This window comes from Capricornis sumatraensis, chromosome 9 (assembly GCF_032405125.1).
Source record: "Capricornis sumatraensis isolate serow.1 chromosome 9, serow.2, whole genome shotgun sequence".
Taxonomy (NCBI): Eukaryota; Metazoa; Chordata; class Mammalia; order Artiodactyla; family Bovidae; genus Capricornis; species Capricornis sumatraensis.
Genome location: NC_091077.1, coordinates 51,789,313 through 51,814,538, shown reverse-complemented (window position 1 = coordinate 51,814,538; position 25,226 = coordinate 51,789,313). Strand labels below are relative to the sequence as shown.

The window sequence follows — 25,226 nt, the reverse complement described above, 5'->3', positions numbered from 1 at the left end:
GAATCCATTTCATTTTTGTATTGGTAGAAATGGCCATGATTTTATTAGGGTTGTTCATTTTATTGCAACTTTTTGGTCAAATTTCCCTGCTGTGTGTATTAATTAATCAAAGTCCAAATGTATTACCCTGTTATAAGGGCATAATGTAATGTAGAAAACAAACATTCAAGAATCACCTCTACCATTCTTTCGCAACAAGGATAACACTTGGTCCTATAAATACAGACCAAATAATGTAGTGTGAAAGGTGGATTATATTTGAGTGGATACCCTGAAATTCAGTGATAGTTCATTATGACTATGTTCATTCCTATCTCACCAATTTCTGCTCAGATAAACTGGAAAATATATCTGTAAATTTCCTGAGAATGCAATAAATGGGTCAGTGCATATCTAAGCATACAAAAATACCAAAAATAATTTACTTCAGAATGATTTTGTATTTGTGGAGAGGTGAAATGATTTAAATTCAAGCAAAATTCACTTCAGGTAAGGAGTGAATGATGGAAGGTTAAAAATGAGGATATTTTTCAAAATACTTCAACTCTAGCTAAATTAAAGCTAAATAAAATTTAAATTCTGAACCGATGAAATAATTTTATAGTTGAAAAGCAACTCTATATACCCAGAATGATAAAATTAAGATCACTGTCACCAACCTCCATTGTTCACTTGGTAAATGTTGCTGAAAACAGACTTCCCCGAGGATATGAATAATGAAATACACTGATAAAGTAAAACCAACAATCAGAAACATCTTGGATGGGTTTAGCTTCTTCTCTGAAACAAAATTATTTGTAGCTCAGTCCTAAATGCTTTCTCCTTTCAGTGGACATTCTGAGTTCTGATTCCAACTTAATGCCATCTCTGGCATCCAGAGTTCTTTATTCACTCTCTTTGCCTGCAGGCATCCTCAAATACAGCTTATTAAATTATTTTCATTTTAAAACAGATTTCATTTATTAGTAGTACAGTATGTATAAAAATCAAGTTAGATCATTAAAATGTCTGTGAGAGCACTGGTTGCTATAATAGAAAGAAGGTAATATTTTAATGTAACCCAAAGAGATGTCAGTTGGGTATGTGAAAAAACTCCCTTTTTGGAAAGTGGATTGCATTAGATTCCTTCAGGAAAATGCTTCTCAGTTGCTTGGATTTGCTAAAGTAGAGCTGAATTGACTTTGCTTTTATAAACCCATCTCACAAGGACTATTCATTTAAAAATTTATTATGGACAAAGTTCAACATATTCAAAGTAAACAGCATAAACTTCCATGTACACACCTCCCAACTTCACAACATTCTGTCTTGTTTCACCTATACCTTTTCCTCCATTTTATGCCTCCCAGTCAATGTTCAGTTTTGCATAGTTCTTTTCTTAAGGTCATGTTTACACAAATTGAAATGCACCAGTCTTAACTGTAGCATTTTTAACAAATGGATCCATCTGTGTAACCCACATCTCTCTCAAGATAACGAACATTTCTGTGATCCACTGGTAATTGTATTAATAATTATATCAGTATTTTTCAAGTTAATTTTAGTAACTAGATGGCACAATCTTGGTCTCCTCTGGACAACGAAAGCTAAACAATGTAAAAAATCACCATGTGCCATGCTCTTTTTGCTCATGCGTGCTAATTGGAAGTTACCTTTCAAGATTAATTTAGCTGGATTATTACCAGTGAATTGAAATAGTAATTTAACTGATGAAACATTGTCAAGTATTCTAATTTTATTTAGTTAACTTATAAACATTGCATTGCTGATTTCCATTTATATGCCACACATTTGTCTTTCTTTCATTCTGTTATAAAATTTAAAAAGTCTTCAACTTTATTAAAAATGAAAGATAAAGACTAAGCTTCAGGGATGAATTGAAACTCTTGGAAATCTTTCTAAATTTAGTTACATGTAAGGAAAACACAGTATTCAGGGAAAAGATAGACATGCTATATAAGCCAATAACTTAGGGAAACCTTTCAACTGATGGGATGGGATACATGCTGCAGAAAAGTTTGAAAATATAAACAATTTGATGCTAAACACATTTGAAAACTGAAATCATTGAAAAAAGTTTTTTGTCAGCATTGCTGTTTGCCAATTTTATCGATTTTATTTTAAAAAACAGCTCATCTCACTCATTTTATTTTTATTTTGAATTTCATTTATATATATATATATATATTCCTACCTCCTGCTTGAGACTTTTCCTCTTTTCTAATATATGCATTTTGTGCTATAAAATTCCCTCTGTACCACTTTAAATACGTCTTATAAATTTTGATATGTTGTTTTTACATTTCCAGTTCACTTCAATATATTTGAAAATTTTCGCTTGTGACTTTGTCATCGACCCATGGATTAATTAGAAGTGTATTGTTTAGTCTCCAAGTGTTTGAAGATTTTCCTTTTATTTTCCTGTTATTTTTAGTTTGATTCCATTGTAGTTGGAGAACCCATGCTGTATGATTTCAGTTTTAAAAATTGGTTGAGTTTGTATTAGGCTTATTTATGTGGTCTGTGTTGTATATGATCTCTGAGCATTTGAAAAGAATGTGTATTCTGGAATTGCTGGGTGTTCTATAAATATGTTGGTTGTTCATTGAGCTCTTCTGTATTCTCATTGATTTTCTGTCTAGTTGTTCCATGAGCTGAAATAGGGTTCAGAGAGGGTGTTTAAATCTCCAAGTTTAATTGTGGATCTATTTCTCCTTTCAGTTCTGTCAGTTTTTGCTTAACATATTATTCATCTCTGTTGTTTGGTATGTATATTTTTAGGATTGTCATAATGTTCTACTCTCTCTCTGGTCATTTTCCTTGCATATTTTTCTTTTTACTTTCAATCTGCCTGTGTCAAAATATCTGGAGTGAAGTTTCCTATAGCTAGCATATGGTTGGTCCATTTTTGAAAACCCATTCTGGTCATCTGTTTTAATTGGTGTGTTCAAAACATTTACATTTAATGTAATTACTGATATATTAAAGCTTAAGTCTATAGTTTTATTTTTTTGTTGTTTTCTATTTGTCTGTCTTTTCTGTCTCCATTTTAGTTTTCCTGCCTTCCTGTGGGTTATAAAAACAGGTTTTAGAGTTCTACTTTATCTATAGTGGGTTTTAGCGTGTGCTTTTGTATAGCTTTTATAGTAGTTGGCCCACACATAACTTGTTAGGGTTTGAAGTGAAATGAAGTCACTCAGTTGTGTCTGACTCTTTGCGACCCCATGGACTGTAGCCTACCATGCTCCTCTGTCCATGGGGTTTTCCAGGCAAGAATACTGGAGTGGGTTGCCATTTCCTTCAGGGTTTACTGGTTGTCATTTTGCATATGCAAGGGTGGAAAACTTAAGTACCATTACATACCTTTACCCTTCCCCATTTATAATATAATTGTCTTAAATATTTCTTCTATAGAAATTTTGAACATAGACAGTGTTATAATTTTGGATTCAACCATCAAACAATTTAGAAAACTAAATTCTAAAGAGAAGGAAAATCTATGGTGTTTACCCATATTTTTGTTTACTGTGTTTGTTCTTCTTTCCTGATGTTCCAAGATTCCTTTTATTATTGATTCCTTTCTGTTTGGAGAGCTCCCTTTAGCCATTTTTAAAAGAGTAGGCCTTACGGCAACAAATTTTCTTCCAGGAGGGTATTTTCACTGCACGTAGAATTCTGGGTTAATTGTTCTTTTCATCACTTGGAAAATACTGCGCCATTTTCTTCTGACTTCCATGGTTTCTGATGAGAAATCGATTCTCGTTCATATTGTCATTGCTCTATGTGTAATGTGTCATTTATCTGTCACTGCTTTTTAGACTTTTTCCTTCTCTTCAGTTTTCAGAGATGTGACTGTATCTTTTTGGTGTATTTTTTTGTTTATCTTGTTTTGGATTTGTTTGGCTTTCTAAATCTCTGGATCTCTATCTTTTGCCAAATTTGGAAGGTCTTCTCTCCTTCTGGGGTTCCAATGACACAAATGTTAGCTCTGTTATTACTGTCCAACAGGTCTCAAGGCTCTGTTAAACTTTTAGTCTGTTTTCTCTCTCTTGCTAAAATTGGGTAAATGCTATTGTTGTATCTTCTAGTTCATTGACTCTTCGTCTTCCTGTTGTTAAGCTTGTCCACTGAGTTCTTCAAAAATTGTATTTTTAATCTCTAAAATTTTCATTGGTAGTTCTTTACATCTTTTATTTCCTTGTACAATTTTACATTTCTTTTCTGAGAATATTTTTTCTTTTATTTCAAGCATGTTTAATATTGCTTATTGAGGCGTTTTTCACCATCCATTTAAAAATCTTTGTCAGATATCTCCAACGTCTCTTTCATCTCAGTGCTGGCATCTTTTAATAGTCTATTTTACTTAGTTTGGTATCATTCCAGTTCTTGCTATGACTCAGGTAGCACCTTCCTAGATGTGCCTGTACCCAAAAGGAACTCTTGCCCAATTGCATGAGGAGATATATTCCAGAATGCTTATATCAGTATTGTTATGATAGCCAAATTCTTGGAGCAACCCAAAAATCTACAATAAAATGAATTTAAAGGTGAGGGTGTATTTATATAATGGGATACTGTAGAGTGGTGTAATTGAATGAACTGCATTTAACACTGATGAGTTCAATACCATAATGACTGAGAAAAGCAAGCCCACAGATATCCATACTATATCAATCCATTTATATAAATTGCAAAGACAGAAAAGATCAAACAATGTATTATTTAGCAATATATGCATTTCCAATACAACTACAAAGAATAACAATTAATAAAAATTCAGGATAGTGGTTGATTTTAATGCAAGTAGAAGATGTTATGGTGGAGGCACACAAGGATTTCCAACGTCTTGGCATTGTTCTAATTCTTAAGTAGATGATGAACATTTTATTATTTTTAAATTGCACATATACATTGTGTACACTTTCTGGAATGTTTAATAGATTTCAAAATTTAAAAAGTAAAGACAAAAAAGCGCTATATTTGGGGTCAGGCTGCCTGGAGTCAAATACTGATTCCACTATTTATTAGCCAGGTAGCCTTGGGCAAGTTACTTTAACTCTGTTTGGTTTGTTCATCTCTAAACTTGGCTTACCAATTGTACCATTATTTAAATGAGTAAATGAGATATGTGTACAGAATTTAGAAAACATAAAGTACATAGATAGTATGTAATATGAAAAATATATGTAACATATAATTTTAATAATGATTAGTCTTCCTCTTGCACAGAGTCAGACACGACTGAAGAGATTTAGCAGCAGCAGCAGCAGTCTTCCTCCAGACCTTCTTTCAAAAACATTAAGTCTCATTTCTTAAGAAATAAAAAGGAATTTTTTTTGGAGAACACTAGAATATTTTAGTGAAGAATAGGAATCCCAGCATAAAATTTTTGTATCCTAACACTTGCAGGGCCACATCCTGAAAAGAGTTCTTTGCCCATTCATCACAATGCTCCTTAAAGTCTGATATTTTATAAACCTGGCTCTGCACTACCTCATGCAGAGCACCTTGTCAGAAAATCCACTCAGGACAGAAACTTGGGTGCAGACTACCTTATCACATAAAAGCTGATAAGACCTAGCAAAACAGCAATTGCTACACACCAGATACTCAAATTCTTTTTCTTACATATGAACACATCTCTCACCAGACTTATGAAAACCAAAAATTATACAGAAACACAGAAAAAAAGAAATGAGAACTCCAGGAAACAGATCATTTAGGAAATAAAATGAACTTTTAAAATTCCAAGTGCTACTATGGAAAAGACACATCAGATAATAAGAAAACATTGAAAATTTAATAAACATACTCAAGGTGACTGAAAGATGTTAAATGAGGACATAGAGGGAAAACCAAAGATATACAGGAAAAATATAAGAAACAGAGAGAAATGATTTAAATTGTTCAATATCCAACAAGCTCAAGCCTCAGAAAAAATAAGCTAGGAATACAACTATTAAGGAAATAATACTAGAGATTAAATAATTTCAGATATGACAAGGCATGAATTGTTAGAAAGTGTATTGAATATATATGTATGCTGTGAAGCAGAAGCGAAAACTGCATTTTCAGACATGCAGAGATACAAAAAGTCTGTATTTGTGTACCTTCTCTTAAAAAGCCACTTGAGGGTATATACTGTAGCAAAGAGATGGAATTTTAAAAAAAGGAAAGGAGATTTCCTTGAACTCTACCCAAAATCACCTAACATAAGCCCAGATCCTCTGTCTCCTTGGTAGGGTGCTATTATGTGCATTGATCAATGGTTCTCCATGGTGTGCAGTCTCCCTCATTATAAGTCAGTAAACCCAACTTTGTTCTGATATAATGTGTTCCTGGTGATCTTTAGCTGAAGAGCATTCATAATTTATATAGTCATTAAAAATAAAATTTTAATATTGCTTTTTAGGTTTTAAAACATCTATAAACAGTACAAGGAACTCTTAACTATAGTCAAAGAGTAAAAAGTACCATTAATCCTGACTATATAGAAGTGAAAACTCATTTTTGAGAGGTTTGAAAGTGTAAGGGAGAAACAAAAGGAAAAAAGAATTCTATTAGTTTCTTTCATTCAAGAAAATAATAAATGGTTGTTAGTGGAATAATAAGTGGAGGTTTCGTTTGAGCAGAGAAAATAATGAGATAACTACATGGATGAGGGAAAGTTAAAGTCTATAGGCTACCAACAACAGAGTGAAATTGAAGTTTATGAAAAAGTTACAAGCATATTCTTTAGTGAGAAGAAAGTATTTAAAAAGCTAGAAGATAAAGGTTTAAAAGTGCTTTCCAGAGGGATAAAATAAAAAACAGATAATACCAGATGTTGGCAAGAATGTTGAGGAACTGGTACATCCATATGCTGCTGACAGCAGTCAGTATAAACGGGTACAACCGCTTTGAAAAACTATTTGGAAATATCTACTAAAAGTGGACATGCACTTACTGAATGAGCAGCAATTCCACCGTAGGTATATACAGAACAGAAATGCTTATACATGTTTGTTGAAGGATATGTATGAGAATGTCTATAACAGTATTATTCAAACAGCCAAACCTTACACGAACCCAAATATCCATATACATGGATGAGTTACAAATTGTGAAATAGTCACAGTGGAATACTATATAGTAACAAGAAAGAAGAACTAAAATTAAAAACAGTATTATGGATAAATGTCATAAACATATTGCTGAGTTAAAGACACCAGATGCAAAACAGTTCACACTCTACTATTTCATTTATATAAATTCAAAACAGCCAAAACAGCTGTAGCATTGGGTATTGAGTTATCTGTTATGTTTGAACTGGCAGTGATTTTAAGGGGTAATTTGTGTGGCACTTGGGATGTTAATAACGTTTCATTTCTTCAAGATGCTGATGTCAAGTATGTTCATTTTCTGAAAATACAGTGAGCTGTATTAAGGATTTGTCCATTTTTCTGTATGTAATAATTCCATGAAAATATTCATTAAAAATTATTTTCCAGTAGGATGAGAGCTAGGGAGTGTAAACAGAAGAGTGTTGGTTTTCATAATGTTTTCTTACATATTTCTATGCATATATTCCTTTAAAAACCAAATATTATGTAAACATTTAAAATTTTTGTTATTTAGCATTAAATAAACTTTTAGAGTGTGATGAAGCAGAATGAATGTGGAGAAAACAACAGCATGCAAAGATTTGGAATGGCACGCTAAAACAAAAACGGTAAGAATCGAATGGAGTTTTCCAAAATTAGACAAGTTCATTGTAAAAGGGAAATCAATGATATACCTGAATGTGGGATTTTTCTCCATGAGGTTTTCAAATTTTTCATCTGGGGAATAACAGATAAATGACAAATACGTTGCATCATGATGAGATCCCTAATTGAATCCAGAGCTATTCCGAAAGTTGGCATTTTCCTCTATTCAACGGGAGGTTGGCCAGAATCGGCTTTAAGAGTTTAAACTCATTTAATCCCGAGCATAAGGTCAATCACACCTCCTACTGGTACCTGTGGGTCGCTGACATCCACGAAGTGGCCCTCGGGCACCGGGCAGCGACCCGCCGAGCCCGCCCCGCCCCTCCTGCACAGCCGCACCGCCACGAACACCAGCACCGAGAAGAGGAAGAGCGACGACACCGACGCCAAGGCCACCACCAGGGAGACGGTGAGCGGGTCGGCCGGCGCCGCGGCCGCCGCTTCCGCTTCCGGGGGCGGCAGGTAGGGCTGCGAGAAGCCGTCCACCAGCAGCACGTGCAGCGTGACGCTGGCCGACAGCGGCGGCTCGCCGTTGTCCTTGACCAGCACCACCAGCCGCTGCTTGGGCGCGTCGCGCTCGCTCAGCAGCCGCGCCGTGCGCACCTCGCCGTTGTGCGCCCACACGCCGAACAGCCCGGGCTCCGTGGCCTTGAGCAGCTGGTACGACAGCCAGGCGTTCTGGCCCGCGTCGCCGTCCACCGCCACCACCTTGGTCACCAGGTAGCCCGGCTCGGCCGCCCTGGGCACCAGCTCGGTGCAGGGCGCCGAGGCGTTCTGCAGCGGGTAGAGCACGAAGGGCGCGTTGTCGTTGGCGTCCGCCACGAGCACGCGCACCAGCGCCTGGCTGCTGAGCGCGGGCGAGCCGCGGTCGGTGGCGCCCACGCGGAACTCGAAGGCTCGCAGGGCTTCGTAGTCCAGGGACGTGAGGGCGAAGAGGTGGCCGTTGTCGGGGTTGATGGACACGAGGGAGGCGAGGGGCACGAGCGGGTCGTGGGGCGGCAGCAGCGAGTAGGTGACCTGGGCGTTGGCGCCCGCGTCTGTGTCTGTGGCGCTGACGCTGCCGATGTGCAGGGCGGGGCTGTTGTTCTCGCGGACCCACAGGGTGTAGGAGGTCTGGGTGAAGGCGGGGGCGTTGTCGTTGACGTCGGACACCAGCACGGTTATGTTGTGCTCCGTTTTCAGTCTGGGGGTTCCCATGTCAGTGATTGTGATGGTGATGTACCTGGGCTCTTTCCTCTCTGTCCTGCGGTCTCTCACCAGAGTGTAAAAGTTTTTGAACGTGGGTTTCAAGAGAAAGGGGAGATCATTCTGAATGGAGGAAATCATTTTACCGTTGTCCCCAGAATCTGGATCGTAAACACTGAAAACAGCCACGACAGTCTTTGGGGAGTTTTCTGGAATGGAGCTGATGAGTCTCGACATGGTCCGTTTGCGGGCGTCGTCGTTCCCATCCACCACCTCTATAGCTACAGTGCATTTTCCTGAAAGGCCTCCACCGTCTGTGGCTGCAATCTCCACGTTATAAAATCGAGTTGCCTCGAAATCCAAAGCCCTTTTCAGACTAATTTCTCCTGTTATTTCGTCTATTACAAATGGTTGAGTAACTTCATCTCCTTGGAACAGAGCATAGGCTACTTTCCCATATGTTTCTGCATCTAAATCTCGGGCTGAGACAGCGACAACTAAGGAGTTTAGGGGTCTGTTCTCTGGAATCTGTACCTCATAGACGGACTGTAAAAACTCTGGGGCATTGTCATTAATGTCCACGACTTCAATGCGGACTGTAGTGGCCCCAGACCTGGGCGGAGCCCCCCACCCCCATCCAGCGCGGTGAGGGTTAAACTGAGCTCAGGCTGCTGCTCCCGATCCAGTGCTTTGTCCAGCACTAGCTCTGGGTATTTTCTGCCATCTCCACGATGATGAGTGACAACATGAAAATGGGAGTTGGGGCTGATTGTGTAGTTTTGAACCGTGTTGCTACCTATGTCAAAGTCCTGAGCTATTTTCAAAGGAAACACAGTCCCTGTCTGGACGCTCTCTGGGATTTTTAGAAGCATTCTCTCTCTAGGAACTCTGGGGAATGGTCATTTATATCTGTGAGCTGTAGATCAGCCTGAATAATTTGCACCGGGTTTTCCAGTAATAGTTGGAAATGCAGTATACAGGGATCTGTTGCCCGGCACAATACTTCCCGGTCTAGTTTTTCATATAGAAGCAAATTCCCGGTCGTTATATCCAGCTACAAGAGCTGTTTGTTTTCTTTGTAATGGATTCGCGCGCCCCGCGTGGCTAGTTCCCCCACCCTGAGACCCAGGTCTTTTGCCAGGTTGGCCACAAAAGACCCACTTTGTTTCTTCTGGCATGGAATACTTAATTTCTTCAGAGCCAGTCTCCCACAAAAGGAACAATATAGCAAGAAAGAGAACTTGCCTTTTCTGTAGCGTTTTTGCTGGCGCGGTCTCCATGTCCAAATCCTGTTCAAGAAGGTGCTGCTGCTGCTAAGTCGGCTCAGTCGTGTCGGACTCTATGCGACCCCATAGACGGCAGCCCACCAGCGTCCCCCGTCCCTGGGATTCTCCAGGCAAGAACACTGGAGTGGGTTGCCATTTCCTTCTCCAATGCATGAAAGTGAAAAGTGAAAGTGAAGTCGCTCAGTTGTGTCCGACTCTTCGCGACCCCATGGACTGCAGCCCACCAGGCTCCTCCGTCCATGGGATTTTCCAGGCGAGAGTACTGGAGTGGGATGCCACTGCCTTCTCTGTCAAGAAGGTGCAGTTTCTTCAGCTCCCGATATACAATCAACCCAGGTGATCTGGTTAAATAAGCTCGCATTAAATCTCTCTGACTGGCTTGCATTAGGCCGATTCCCTTTTCTGGAGTCCTCCACGCCTAGGTCTTATGTAAAATGCTTCCTTCTTTAGAAAGCACTGGGAGTTCTGATTCCCAGTTTAATGGCTTCCCAGTTCAGTTCAGTCGCTCAGTCGTGTCCGACTCTTTGCGACTCCATGAATTGCAGCACGCCAGGCCTCCCTGTCCAACTCCCAGAGTTCACTCAAACTAGTGTCCATCGAGTCAGTGATGCCATCCAGCCATCTCATCCTCTGTCGTCCCCTTCTTCTGCTGCCCCCAATCCCTCCCAGCATCAGAGTCTTTTCCAATGAGTCAACTCTTCACATGAGGTGGCCAAAGTACTGGAGTTTCAGCTTCAGCATCATTCCTTCCAAAGAACACCCAGGACTGATCTCCTTTAGAATGGACTGGTTGGATCTCCTTGCAGTCCAAGGGACTCTCAAGAGTCTTCTCCAACACCACATTTTAAAAGCATCAATTCTTCAGCACTCAGCTTTCTTCACAGTCCAACTCTCACATCCATATATGACTACTGGAAAAACCATAGCCTTGACTAGACGGACCTTTGTTGGCAAAGTAATGTCTCTGTTTTTCAACATGCTATCTAGGTTGGTCATAACTTTTCTTCCAAGGAATAAGCGTCTTTTAATTTCTTGGCTTCCCGGGCAGTCACTAATCTCTCCATTCATACTTCTAGTCTGCAGCACCACCAGGAGTCATTATATACTATTTGCTGTTTCATTTCATATATATGCAGCCAGTGTATTTGAAGTCACAGAATTGTTCCCAGTTGTATCTCCAGTTCTTAGTTATTGGATGTTCTTAAAAAATCATGTGCTAGGTTAACTTCCAGTGAAAGAATACTTTTCAGAGCAAACTAAAACCCTGGTATTCCTCAGAAAGTGCATTTTGAGCACACGAAGAAACTTCCCTTATTGGATCCTTAATTGATTAAGAAATAAGTAATAATAGATGTTTAGAATCTTACAGTATTATAAAATTTTAAAATATATCAGGAAAGGACATAATCATGAGTGTACAACTCAAAAAAGTTCAGGAAGTGAACACATTCATAAGCAAAATGTAAAGTAAAACTGAAATGTTAACAAAAACCATAGAAACTCCCTCTTGTTATTGTCTGGTCACTATTTCCCCTGCTAGATAAAGGTAAGCACTCTCCTGAGTTACAGTATCATGTGTGTATCATAGTATCATAGTTTCTGTGTCTTTTTTTTTTAAACTTACACAAATGGAGTGTGTTATGCTTGCCTTCTTTCACTCAATCTTACCTTTGTAAAATTGATCTGTTACGTATTGTTTATTTTATCCTGATTGCTTTGTTATTGTATTGTACCACCATTTTTAATTTATTCTCCAGTTGATGGACCTTAGGGTTTTTCAGTTTGTGTATATATTGAGTAGTCCTATTATAAACATTCTTGTCTTTTGGTGTCTGTGTGTTCATTTATATTTAATATTCCTAGGAGTTAGACTGCTGTGCCTTAAGATATGCACACATATTTATCTTTTTGTTTCACCTTTAATAGATACTGCAAAATAGTTTTCAACTCTGGTTTTATGAAAACTAGCAAAGAGTGAGAGTTCCAGTTGCTCCATATCCTTGTCAACATTTGATATTATCTTTTAATTTTAAACACTCTGATGAGTGTGTGATGTTATATTGTAATTTTATTTTTATTTTATGTCACTGTAATTTTAATTAGTGGTTCCCTGATGATTCCTTAAATTAGCACATTTTTCACATGGTAATTTTTATTAGGGTGTATCCTTGTGAATTGCTTAAGTCTTTTGTCTGTTTTTCTGTTTAAGGTATTTGCCCTTTTTCTGATTGATCTTTAGAAGTTCCTTACATATTCTTGGTATAAGTACTTTTTTAGAAGTATGTATTGAAAATATTCTCTCCCATTCTATGGCTAGCATTTTTAACTCTCTTGAGATACCTTTGAAAAACAAAACTTAACTTAGTCTAATTTTCCAATTTTTTTTATTTATGGTTTGAACTTTTTGTATTTTCTTTAAATCTTTGCATGCGCCAAAGTCATGAAAGTATCACTGTATGGTGCTTCTGAAAAATCAGTTACTTTACTTTTCACATTTAGAGCTGTAATCCTCCTGAAATTAATTTTTTTCATGTTAATCAGGTTAGAGTCAAATTGCTTTTTTTCATGTAAATATCCAAATGACCACACCACCTATTGAAAAGAAGCTGCATTCCCAGTTATTTTCTGATGTATCATTTTTTCATAAATCAGGTGTCTATAGTTCTGTGCAAGTGTTTTTACCCCATTTTTCTCTTTGTTTATCCTGCAGTACCATATTGCTTTTTAAGTAATAATTCATTATACAGATATACCAGTTTTTTTGATCAATTAGTTTCTGGTTGCACTGGGTCTTTGTCACTGCAGGCAGGCTTTTCTCTATTGGGGGGAGTGGGGGCTGTTCTTTGTTGCTGTGCACAGGCTTCTGATTGCAGTGGCTTCTCTTGTTGCAGAGCACAGGCTCTAGGTGCATGGGCTTCAGTAGTTGAGACTTCAGCACGTGGGCTCAGTAGTTGAGACTCATGGGCTCTGGAGCATGGAGTCAGTAGTTATGGCAGTCGAGTTACTCCACAGCATGCAGAATCTTCCCTGACCAGGGACTGAACCCATGTCCCCTGAGTTGGCATGGGGAGTCTTATCCACTGTATCACCCAGGGAAGTCCTGCAATACCATGTTGTCTTCTTAATTACTATACTTCATAATAGGTTTTATTATCTGCTTGGTAAGTCTTCTAGTTTTACTCTTTCCTTTAAAGTTGTTTTAGTTATTATTGTCCCTTTGTATTTCCCTGTAAACTTTATTGACTCCCCTGGTAGCTCAGATGGTTAAGCATCTGTCTACAATGCAGGAGACCCAGGTTCGATCTGTGGGTCAGGAAGATCCCCTGGAGAAGGAAATGGCAATCCACTCCAGTACTATTGCCTGGAAAATCCCATGGACAGAGGAGCCTGGTAGGCTACAGTCCATGGGGTGGCAAACAGTCAGACACAACTGAGCAACTTCACTTTCACTTTCATAAACTTTATTATCTTTTTAATATTTTTATTTATTTGGGTGTGCCTGGTCTTAGTTGTGGCATGTGGAGTTTTAGTTGCAGCATGTGGGATCTATTAATAGTTCTCTGGCCAGGGATTGAACTCAGGCTCCCTGCATTGGGAGCATGGTGCCTTATCACTGGACTACCAGGGAAGTCTCTATATAAACTTTAGGTTCATCTTGTTACCTTTCACAAAGAAACATGCTAAAGTTTTGTTTAGGATTTTATTGGATTTATAGACTGACTGGGAAGAACTGACATATTCCCAGCATTGCTGCTGCTGCTGCTGCTAAGTCACTTCAGTCGTGTCTGACTCTGTGCGACCCCATAGACGACAGCTCACCAGGCTCTGCCAACCCTGGGATTCTCCAAGCAAGAACACTGGAGTGGGTTGCCATTTCCTTCTCCAGTGCATGAAAGTGAAAAGTGAAAGTTAAGTCGCTCAGTTCCAGTATTGGAACATTATATATCCCTCTGTTTATTCAGGTACGTAACTTTTCTCAATAATATTTTATATTTTTCAGTGTATAAGTTTTATGGATATTCTGTTAGGTTTGTTTCTAGAAGTTTGATATTTCTGAAACTTGTAAATGATAACTTGGAATTCTTCATTTTCTGGGTTTTGTTGCTATATAGGAATACAATTATTAGTTGCATGTAGACCTTATATCCAGTGGCATTACTAACTTCATTTATTAATCCTAACAGTCTGCAGATTCTTTATGACTTTTAATGTGTACAATCATGTCATTTAAAAAAATAATCGTATTTAGTTAGTTAGTTTTGGTTGTTCTAGGTCTTCATTGCTGCGAAGTCTTTCCCTAGTCGCCTCAGTCAGGGGCTAGTCTCTAATTGCAGAGAGTGGGCTTCTCATTGTGGTGGCTTCTTTCCTTGCAGAGCATGGGCTCCAGGGCAATCTGGCTTGGCTAGCTGAGCTACTCCTGGGCTGTAGAGCACAGGCTCGATAGCTGTGGCACACAGGCTTAGTTACTCTGAGGCATGTGGGATCCTCCCAGATCAGGGATCAAAACTGTGTATCCTGCATTGGCAGGTGGATTCTTTACCACTGAGCGACCAGGGAAGCCCCATTGTCATTTTTTTAAAAAGCCCTCTTATTTCATCCCTTCCAATTACTGTGCATTTTTTCTTTGCTTTATTCCACTGCTTAGAACCTGCAGTAAAACACTGAGATGAAATAGTATAAGCAGGCATTCTTGTTTTATTCTTGATCACTGAAGAAAACGTTAAAATAATTTTCCATTAAGTATAATGTTTACTGTAAATTTTAAAATACTTTCTGAAAGTTCCCTTCTGTTTTCAGTCTGCTAACAATTGTGTGTGTTGAATTTTATCAAGTGATTTTTTTTCTGTATCCATTGAGGTAAGCATATGATTTTTCTCCTTTACCTATTAATGTGATAAATTATATTGATAGATTTTAAATATTAAACTGATTTATATTCCCTGACTAAGTTTTCTCATACTTTATTCTCTTTCATATATTTCTGAATTTTATTTGTTGATATTTTGTTTAGAATTTTTCCATCTGAGTTTTTAATAGAGATTGGTCTCTAATTTTCCTTCCTTATGATGTCCTATTCAGATTTGGATGTCATAATTCATTGAAGTCATTCTGGTACCCAAATAATCTGGGAAATATTCCATTTTTTCTATCTTCCAAAAGATTTTATATAAGTTGGTATTAGTTGTTCCAGAGTATTTAAGAGAATTCACTAGTGTGAAGTGAAGTGGCAAGGTTTTTAATAACAAGTTTAATTTACTCAATAGATAGAACTAATTAGATTTCTTCTTGTTTCAGTTTTAGTAAATTGTGTCTTTAAAAGATGTTTTCCATTTTATATAAATTGTCAAATTTATTGGCATATGGTTGTTCATAATATCCTTTTTAATTTTTTAATGTCTGTAGGATTGGTAATGATGTTCCTTTTTTCATCCCTGATGTTTGTGATCAATGTTTTCTTTTTTTTTAAAATTAATCTTAGTAGTCTTAGTAAGAGTCTTTAATTCCATTCATCATGACATAGAACCAACTTTAAGTTTTGTTAATCTTCTTGGTTATGTACTTTTAAAAATAATTTTATTTATTTAGTTTTGGCTGTGCTGGGTCTTTGTTGCTGCATGGGCTTTTCTCTAGTTGCTGCAAGTGGGGACTACTTTCTAGTTGCAGTACACATGCTTCTCATTGTGGCGACTTCTCTTGTTGAAGAGCACAGATTCTAGGGCCTGTGGGCTTCAGTAGTTGTGGCTCCCTGGGCTCTAGAGCACAAACTCAATAGTTGTGGCATGGGCTTAGTTGCCTCATGGCATGTGGGATCTTCCTGGACCAGGGACTGAACCTGTGTCTCTGGCACTGGCAGATGGATTCTTCACCACTGAACCACCAGGGAAGCCCTTCTTGGTTGTATATTTATCAGCATTGTATTTATGTTTTTATATATAATACATGCATTATTTCTTCCTTCTTTATTCTTTTTCTAACTTCTTCAGATGAAAGGTTATTGTTTTTTAACCTTTTTTATCTAACATGTTCATTTAAAGTTTTAAAATTTCTCTGTAAATTCTGTTTTGATATATCATATCTTAATTTTTACCCAGTTCAAAATGTATGAAAATTTCTTCTGTGATTTCTTCTTTTGACTCATGGATTATATTATTTACTTTTGAAGCATTTGGGGATTTCTGGATAAATTTTTATTTCTAACTTAATTTCATTTCTTTAAAAATTTTTAGAGAATTGCTTTATGACCTAGAATATGGACAATTTTGATATATGCCATATGCATATAAAAAGAACATGTACTTTCCCATGTACTATGTATGTTAGTTTATTCAAATATGGTTATTGTGGTGTTCAGATTTTTAATATTCTGTTTTTGTGTGTCTTCTATCAGTGGTTAATTGTTAATACATCCTCTCCTATGACTGTGGATTTATCTATTTCTTATGTTCTTTCAATTTAACTTTTTATATTTTGTAGTTTTCTTACGGGGATATATTTAGTCTTATAACTGACATTTTTGGTATATTTTATCCATTTATCATTATGAAATATCTCTCCTTATCTGTAGTAATGCATCTTTCCTTAAAGTCTCCTTTGTTTTATGTGAGTATATCTACACTTGATTAGTTTGGTTAATGTTTGTATCTTTTTCTATTTTTAAAACTTTCAACCTGTGATAATACACACACACACAGAGGTATGTAACAACATATAGCTGAATTTTTCTTAAACTTATTCTGACAATTTTGGTTCGTTAACTGGATTATTTAATCCAATAGCAATTACTGTAATATTTGATATCTATCCATTTATATTCACCATCTAAATTCTTTTTCTATTTGCTCTTAAAGTTTTTTTCTTCTTTTGGATAATTTAGATATTTATTATTTTTTCCTTCAATTCATTTTAAAATTACTCTTATGATTATTCTAAAGGTTACAACATGCATCTTTAATCTACAAGTGTCTAATACAAATTATTTCAGTTTACTACTCTCATGATAATGTTTAGAACCTTAGAATTGCTTAACTCTGTTTATATCACCTGCCTTTTACATCACCATTATCATGAATTAAAATTTTATGTATACTTTAAATCCTTTAAGAAACTATTATTTCTATGTTTATTAATCAATAAGTAACAATTTATAGTTACCCTTATTCTTGTTAATTTCTTCCTGCAAATCTGTGATTCCTCCAGGACTGTTTTCCTTCTTCCTAATGAATCCACTAAAAGTATTTATTTTAGTGCAGATGGGACTGTGATTGATTCTTGCAGTTTTTGTTTGTTTTAGAACTTCGTTTTGCAAGACGTGTTTTCTGGTGATAGAATTCTAGTCTGGTAGCTAGTTTTTTTCAGGACTCAAAAGACATCATTCCTTTGTCTTTTGGCTTGATGGTCAGAGCTCTCCATCTTACTGTTTTTCCTTTAAAAGCAATGTCATTTTCATGTGATTGCTTTTAAGATTTTCTCTTTGGCTTTAGTCTTTAGCAGCCTTCCTGTGATATTTCTAGATGTGCAGTTTTTTATTCTTCTAATTAGGTTCACTGAACATCTTGAGGGGTAAATTTTTTCATCATTATTGGTCATCTTTTCTTTACACATTCCTTATTCCCTATTCCTAGTCCTTCCAGGATTACAATCATGTATGTGTCGGAGTTTTTCATTATGTTCTACGTGTAACTAAATGTTCTTATCTGTATTTTTAATTATTTTATTCCTCAGTGCTTCTATTTGGATATTTAATATTGACCTGTCTTGCATTCACTAATCCTATAATCTTTTACGACAACTATGCCATTATACAATCTAATATTTTAAAATTTCAGTATTATATTTTTCAGTCCTCAAATTATTTTCTATTTTATTTCATTCTGTGGTGAAATTCTCTTTACCTGTTTTCTATATTCCTTATTTTAACATATTAGTTATACTTATTTTAACACCATTGTCAGTCAGTTCTAGTGTCTATTTTATCTGTAGATCACCCATATGTCTGTTTTTTCCTCTAGGTTTTATTCATGTCAACCATTTTTTTTGTATGTATGCCTTATAATTTTTATTGAATGTTGATTATTAATGTAAAAAGCTCTCCTCCAGGGTCCTGATGATATTATATTCTTCCAGAAAGAGTCCATCTTTTCCTTTGTTAGCTTGACAGTGTGTGCTGAGTAGCTTCAGCTGTATCTGAGTCTTTGAGGCCCTATAGACTGTAGCCCGCCAGACTCCTCTGTCCATGGGATTCTCCAGGCAAGAATTCTGGAGTAGGTTGCTATACCCTCCTCCAGGGGATCTTCCCAACCCAGGGACTGAACCAGAGTCTCTTAAGTCTCCTGCACTGGCAGGCGGGCTCTTTACCACTAGTGCCACTGGGAATCCCCTTTAGATTGATAGAAACATGTCTAATCAAATTGCCTTAATTCAAAACAGGCACTGTGCTTAGGCAAGATTCTTTCCAGTCCTAATAAGTACCTGGGTCCTCCAGAATTTTCAGTTCGGAACTCAGTGTATTCTCCACAGTCTCTCAGATGGCAGATCACAAATTCTAATCTCATATATTAAGACTATTAAAACTTCACTTGGCTTTTCAGTAATTTTCCACTTAATATTTTCTTCTTCTTTCCTGGAATGTTCCATAATTTGACAAATACCATGAGGGGAAAAACTGGCCATGAGCTTGAATCCTCCAGTTTGCCAAAGACTGTTGAAGTTACTCTATCCCTGGCCTTTTCTTAGACTTTGCGAACTTCTTTAGGGCAAATTGACTGTTGGAGTCAGTTCACAGCTCCAGGGATTTTCCTTTTCAGGAATCTTAGCCCCTTTAGTTCTTTATATATCATCTGCTGTCTGTTGCTTCAAACTGAAAATTTCTGAATTTAAAGCAGGTTTAAATAATCCATCTTATCTGGAAACAGAATTCTACCAAATAAGACTATTTAAAATCTATATTTTGTAATTTTAATAGTAAGAAATGTTGTTTATTTGCTAAGTTGTGTTCCACTCTTTTGTGACCCCATGGACTGTAGTCCACCAGGCTCCTCTGTCTATGGGATTTCTCAGGCAAGAATACTGGAATGGGTTGCCATTTCCTTTTCCAGGGTATCTTCTGGACCCAGGGATCAAACCCTCATCTCCTGCATTGGCAGGTGGGTTCTTTACTGCTGAGCCACTACGGAAATCCAGTAAGAAATACAAGGTCTTAAAGTGATATGGCTTATATTGCCTTCAGTAAAATGTCCGCCCCTAAAACAACATGCACTAAACTCACTATATCTGTGCCTAAAAACAACAAAGGAATTGTAAAAAATGTCAATATAATAGAAGTACTTGAGAAACTGTGATTGAAATGGGTATTATCCAGTTATTTGGCCTCCATTCTCTATTTTTGTTTTGCAGAAAAGAATTGTCCAATTTTCTATAAGGTATTCATTTTGTGGAAATTATCTGGATTATATTTACTATTAGTTTATAATCACTGAATTTTAAAATGTTAACCTGTTCTATACTAGAGTCTGATAGTGATCCCCAACTGGTAAGGAATGATATATGCTTTATGAATACACACAGTAATTTATAAGGTAATACACAAAGTAATTCATAAATTTACTCATATAAATTCATAAACATGGGTTCTGAGTGTTTATTTGGCCAGTCTCATTTGGGTGATTGTACAAGTTGGGCTTTCCTGGCATACACAAAAACATGAAGTTATACTTTCATAATGTTGAAATATATTGCTGAAAATATCAATCATATTTCTTCATACATAAAACTATTTCATTTAAATATCTAACAGTAAATGGTGAACTCATTAAAGCTGGCTACTAAATGTCATATATTTGTGTTTAATTTTGTTCATATTTTTATTACTGTATAATTTCAAGTATCAGATTGGATGAAAGCTAAAAGCTATGTTTCAATAATAACTTGAATATTTTTTTCTTTTTTATTATATTTTTAAAAATTAATTCAGGGAAAAATGAAATAATTAAATTCCAGTAGGATGACACTAGAGATTTAAAAATAAATACTTAGGTTATAAAGCAAACTCTGATTACTCATATTGTGCCAAAAGTTCAATAAGTGTTCTTATAATTATAGCTATATAAATTTAGTTAGAAATCACAAGTCATCTTAATTGGCCTAATGAACACAACATAAACCAATTATAATTCAGATAAGTTTATTTTTTAATTTCTATTTCTATTCTTATTGTCTTAAAGGAGAAAAACTGCTTATTATTGAAAGTTAGCATAATTGAAAAAGTAAATTTATGCAAAATATACAAAAGCTACATTGAAAGACAAAACAAGGTCATTTGGACATCAAAAATAAATTATAATTTTGTTGATAAAAGCTGCTCAAGTTTACAAAATAACTTAGAGTAATCAGACTAGACCATAATCAACAAAACTCAAGAGAAATTCTGCCTTTTTTGAAGGATGTGGAAAAACTGTATGAAAGCCAAGAAAAACACATACTTTGTACTTAATTTGAACTTCTATTAATAGAGCAAAAGAAGGACAGGAAAGTATATGATGCCTTCTACCTCTTGAGTCCTTCTAAAGGATTTAGGGTTTTCTAAGATTTTAAAGTATGTTATCAAGCAGTGAATTAGTTTTATTTTAGTGAAGTGAATTTGATACCAAATTATATAAGATTTTCTCTTATTTATAAATAAGAATATTTTTATTTTAATATTAGTATTCCTGAAGCAATTACAATGTGCTAGGTAAGTAGCAAACGAATAATCTCTAGCATACATGGTACTCAGAATGGGATAAGGTCAAAACTGTAGTGTATTAATAAAGTGCATGTTTAGGTGCAACTTATGAGAAACAAGTATGCTAAGTTATATGCTCATGGCTATTTAGTGGGGCACAGCCTGGTAGAATGGTGAACAGGAAAGCTCTAGGTAGCTACAAAGAATTTCTAACACTCTGCCCTTGCAAATATAAGTAAAGAAAAGCACCAAAAACATACAGAAATTCCAGATTACGAAAAAGCTTTAAAGTATTTCCTTAAAAAGACATTAAAAGAGGTTGATTTAAATATTAATAGAATTTCTCTTACGGCTTGAGTAATTTATAGTTATGGAAACATTAATCACCGAGAAGGTAAAATATGGAGAAATAATATCAACTGTAACTAAAAAAATGCTAAATCCAATGAATACTATAAAAGGAAAATTTAGTAGAGACATGCATAAGTTTGGAATAGAGATATACATACAAATTTATGTAACAATACCATCTCTTTTCCCTGGAAAAGGAAATGGCAACCCACTCCAATATTCTTGCCTGGAGAATCTCATGGACGGAGGAACCTGGTGGGCTATAGTTCACGGGGTCGCAAAGAGTCGGACACGACTGAGCGACTTCACTCACTCACAATCTCTTGAGAGAAAAATATTGCAATGTGAGTTAGGCTTAACAAAATTGAGAGGCTCACTTAACCAAATACGGCATTTAACTGAATACAAAGCTATTTCTACAGTTGGGGCTTTCCTTGATTTCTCTTTCAGTGTCCTGAACCAAGAGGTTAGGGAATATCGGCTTCAGGAATTTGAACTCACCAGTTCTATGGTCTCCCGTCAGACACACCTCGTACTGGTAGCTCTGCGACAGGGTCCCCGTGCCGCTGACGTCCACCAGGTGGCCCGGGAAGTGGCCCTCGGGCACCGGGCAGCGACCCGCCGAGCCCGCCCCGCCCCTCCTGCACAGCCGCACCGCCACGAACACCGGCACCGAGAAGAGGAAGAGCGACGACACCGACGCCAAGGCCACCACCAGGGAGACGGTGAGCGGGTCGGCCGGCGCCGCGGCCGCCGCTTCCGCTTCCGGGGGCGGCAGGTAGGGCTGCGAGAAGCCGTCCACCAGCAGCACGTGCAGCGTGACGCTGGCCGACAGCGGCGGCTCGCCGTTGTCCTTGACCAGCACCACCAGCCGCTGCTTGGGCGCGTCGCGCTCGCTCAGCAGCCGCGCCGTGCGCACCTCGCCGTTGTGCGCCCACACGCCGAACAGCCCGGGCTCCGTGGCCTTGAGCAGCTGGTACGACAGCCAGGCGTTCTGGCCCGCGTCGCCGTCCACCGCCACCACCTTGGTCACCAGGTAGCCCGGCTCGGCCGCCCTGGGCACCAGCTCGGTGCAGGGCGCCGAGGCGTTCTGCAGCGGGTAGAGCACGAAGGGCGCGTTGTCGTTGGCGTCCGCCACGAGCACGCGCACCAGCGCCTGGCTGCTGAGTGCCGGCGAGCCGCGGTCAGTGGCGCCCACGCGGAACTCGAAGGCTCGCAGGGCCTCGTAGTCCAGGGACGTGAGGGCGAAGAGGTGGCCGTTGTCGGGGTTGATGGACACGAGGGAGGCGAGGGGCACGAGCGGGTCGGGGGGCGGCAGCAGCGAGTAGGTGACCTGGGCGTTGGCGCCCGCGTCTGTGTCTGTGGCGCTGACGCTGCCGATGTGCAGGGCGGGGCTGTTGTTCTCGCGGACCCACAGGGTGTAGGAGGTCTGGGTGAAGGCGGGGGCGTTGTCGTTGACGTCGGACACCAGCACGGTTATGTTGTGCTCCGTTTTCAGTCTGGGAGTTCCAGTGTCAGTGACCGTGATAGTAATGTTGTACTCGGCTTGACTTTCTCTGTCAAGAGGGCTATCGCTTACCAGGGTGTAGAAATTCTTGAAAGTCGGTCTTAAAATAAATGGCAGATTGTCTGGAATAGAGCAAATCATCTTTCCGTTGTCTCCGGAGTCTCTATCTCGAATTCGGAAGATAGAGACCACTGTCTCCGGGGCATTTTCTGGGATGGAGCTGATGAGTGAAGATATGGTAAGTTCAGGGGCGTTGTCGTTCACATCTACCACCTCTATGACTACAGTGCCTTTCCCAGAAAGGCCGCCTCCATCTGTAGCCTCTATTTCCACGTGGTAAGATTTGATTTGTTCAAAATCGAGTTTCTTTGTCAGTCGGATTTCTCCTGTGACTTCATTTATTGAAAAAGTTTGTTTAATTTCCTCTGAGGCTTGGAACAAGCTATAGGAAACAGTCCCAAAGTTTCCAGCATCTACATCCCTAGCTAAAACTGTAAGTATTAGGGAGTTTAGGGGGCTGTTTTCCAGAACCTGCACCTCATATGGAGTGTGCACAAACTCGGGAGCATTGTCATTGACGTCCATGATCAGGATTCGCACCATGCTGGTGCCGGACCTAGGTGGAGACCCACCATCCAGCGCCGTTAGGGTTAAGCTGAACTCTGACTGCTCCTCTCGATCCAGCACTTTGTCCTGTACCAAATCTGGGTGTTTCTTGCCATCACTATGATTTCGAGTGAGAACGTGAAAATGAGAATTGGCGTTGATTGTGTATTTTTGAAGACCGTTGCTACCCACATCCAAATCCTGAGCTAATTTCAACGGAAATACAGTCCCTGGCTGGCTGTTTTCCGGTATTTTCAAAAGCATTTCCCTATTCGGGAATACTGGGGAGTGGTCATTTATGTCCTGTATTAATAATTCTCCCTCAAAAAATTGCACTGGAGTTTCCAGGAACACTTGGAAATGCAGCACACAGGGTTCATCGGAGCCACATATGTCTTCCCGGTCTAGTGTCTCCCTCAAAAGCAAATCTCCAGTCTGACGATCCAGCAGCAAGCGCTGCTTATCATCATCACAAACCACCCGAGCCGACCGTGCGTTCAGCTCCCCAATTCCCAGGCCCAGGTCCTTGGTTAAATGGGCTATAAAGGAGCCGCTCTCTGTTTCTTCCAGAACAGAATAACGAATAGGCGCAGGGTTAGCCTGAGACAAGTATACCATCAAAATAAAGGTCGTCACTTGCCTGTTGTGTTGAATTCTCTGTAGCGTCTCCATGTTGGAGCCAGGGTGCTTACGTCCAGTCCCCCTTCAGCAACCAGAAAAAGACCAGAGGTGTTAAATTTTCTTGCTTGATAGAATCCTCACAGAGTCACTTGTAATCTTAAATTCGTTTAGAATATTGCTGCCCAGATTCGTTGGTAACCCAGTAATGCTGGCAGAGCTTACTTGTGGTGGTTCCGTCTTGCAGCAAAGGAATACGTGAGCTTTCTAGGGCTCTTTAGTCACAATCTTAGCCGGCAGCGCCACCCTGCGTCCCAATCGATAAACTAACATTCTTAACTCAGCCTATTTTGGAAGTGTCCAAATTAAGCTATTTCAAAAAGTGTAAAGGACTTTTTCAAGTATTATTCCATTAAATGACTTAATGTATAGGTTATTCCATTACATTGCGTGAGCTATAATAATTGTGAGCACAAAGCAAGGGACTATCTCCATCTGCCCATACCCTTTACAGTAGAACTTAAAGAACTCCATTTACCCTTTGCCATAATCTAACCAGGGGAGATAAACTCTTATAAAATTACAATCCATAATAGTTATATCTGTTTATATATGTGAGAAATTTATGATGATGCAGAAAGTTTGTTAGAGTGCTGTGTACCACCTGGTCTCAGGGAGACTTTTTCAAAGGAAAGGTTCTATTTTTTTACACTGGTGTGCAAATGATAATATAGTTGAATAAAGTGGCATCTTGCCTTAATATAAGTCCTTTTATAATGTGAACCCACATGAAAATAATTAGGGAGGTCAGATAGTATTAGAAACAGATTCTTAGACGCATAAAGAAAACGAAAGGATTTTTGTAGGTAAACAGAAACTCAGAGGATGATAAGACTTAATTATTCTGTGTGACTATTATCAGGATAATAACAAGCCAAAATTGACTAAGTGAAAATCATAGAATTTTATTAAGAAAAAGGCTTTAAGATGATTTAGCTCAATAGATATCTATAATTTTTGAGTTTGCTTCTCACCACGCTGACCCTTTGTTTCCTAGATATCATATTCCTTGACTACCCAATTTGCAGAAGACGGGGAGCTATGATTTGAAACATTTTAATCTGTGAACAAAGGGTGGGTGCCTCAAGCTTTGTCTACTCATAGGTGGTGAAGAGGAAAGACTTGTTTATAAAATGGATTTCAGC

The 25,226-nt window shown here is 38.3% G+C and overlaps 1 protein-coding gene and 1 pseudogene across 1 annotated transcript; both read right to left on the bottom strand.

The window, feature by feature from the left end:
* Positions 1 to 7,869: 7,869 nt before the first annotated feature.
* Positions 7,870 to 10,213, bottom strand: LOC138085765 (protocadherin beta-5-like; annotated as a pseudogene).
* Positions 10,214 to 21,684: 11,471 nt separating this feature from the next.
* LOC138085809 (protocadherin beta-4-like) lies at positions 21,685 to 24,075 on the bottom strand. The gene has a single exon (XM_068980377.1). The coding sequence runs from the start codon at positions 24,073 to 24,075 to the stop codon at positions 21,685 to 21,687; it is 2,391 nt and encodes a 796-aa protein (XP_068836478.1).
* Positions 24,076 to 25,226: the final 1,151 nt, after the last annotated feature.

What these genes read in the sequence shown, in the direction of transcription:
- LOC138085809 (XM_068980377.1), bottom strand. Translation starts at nt 24,075, where the DNA reads ATGGAGACGCTACAGAGAATTCAACACAACAGGCAAGTGACGACCTTT.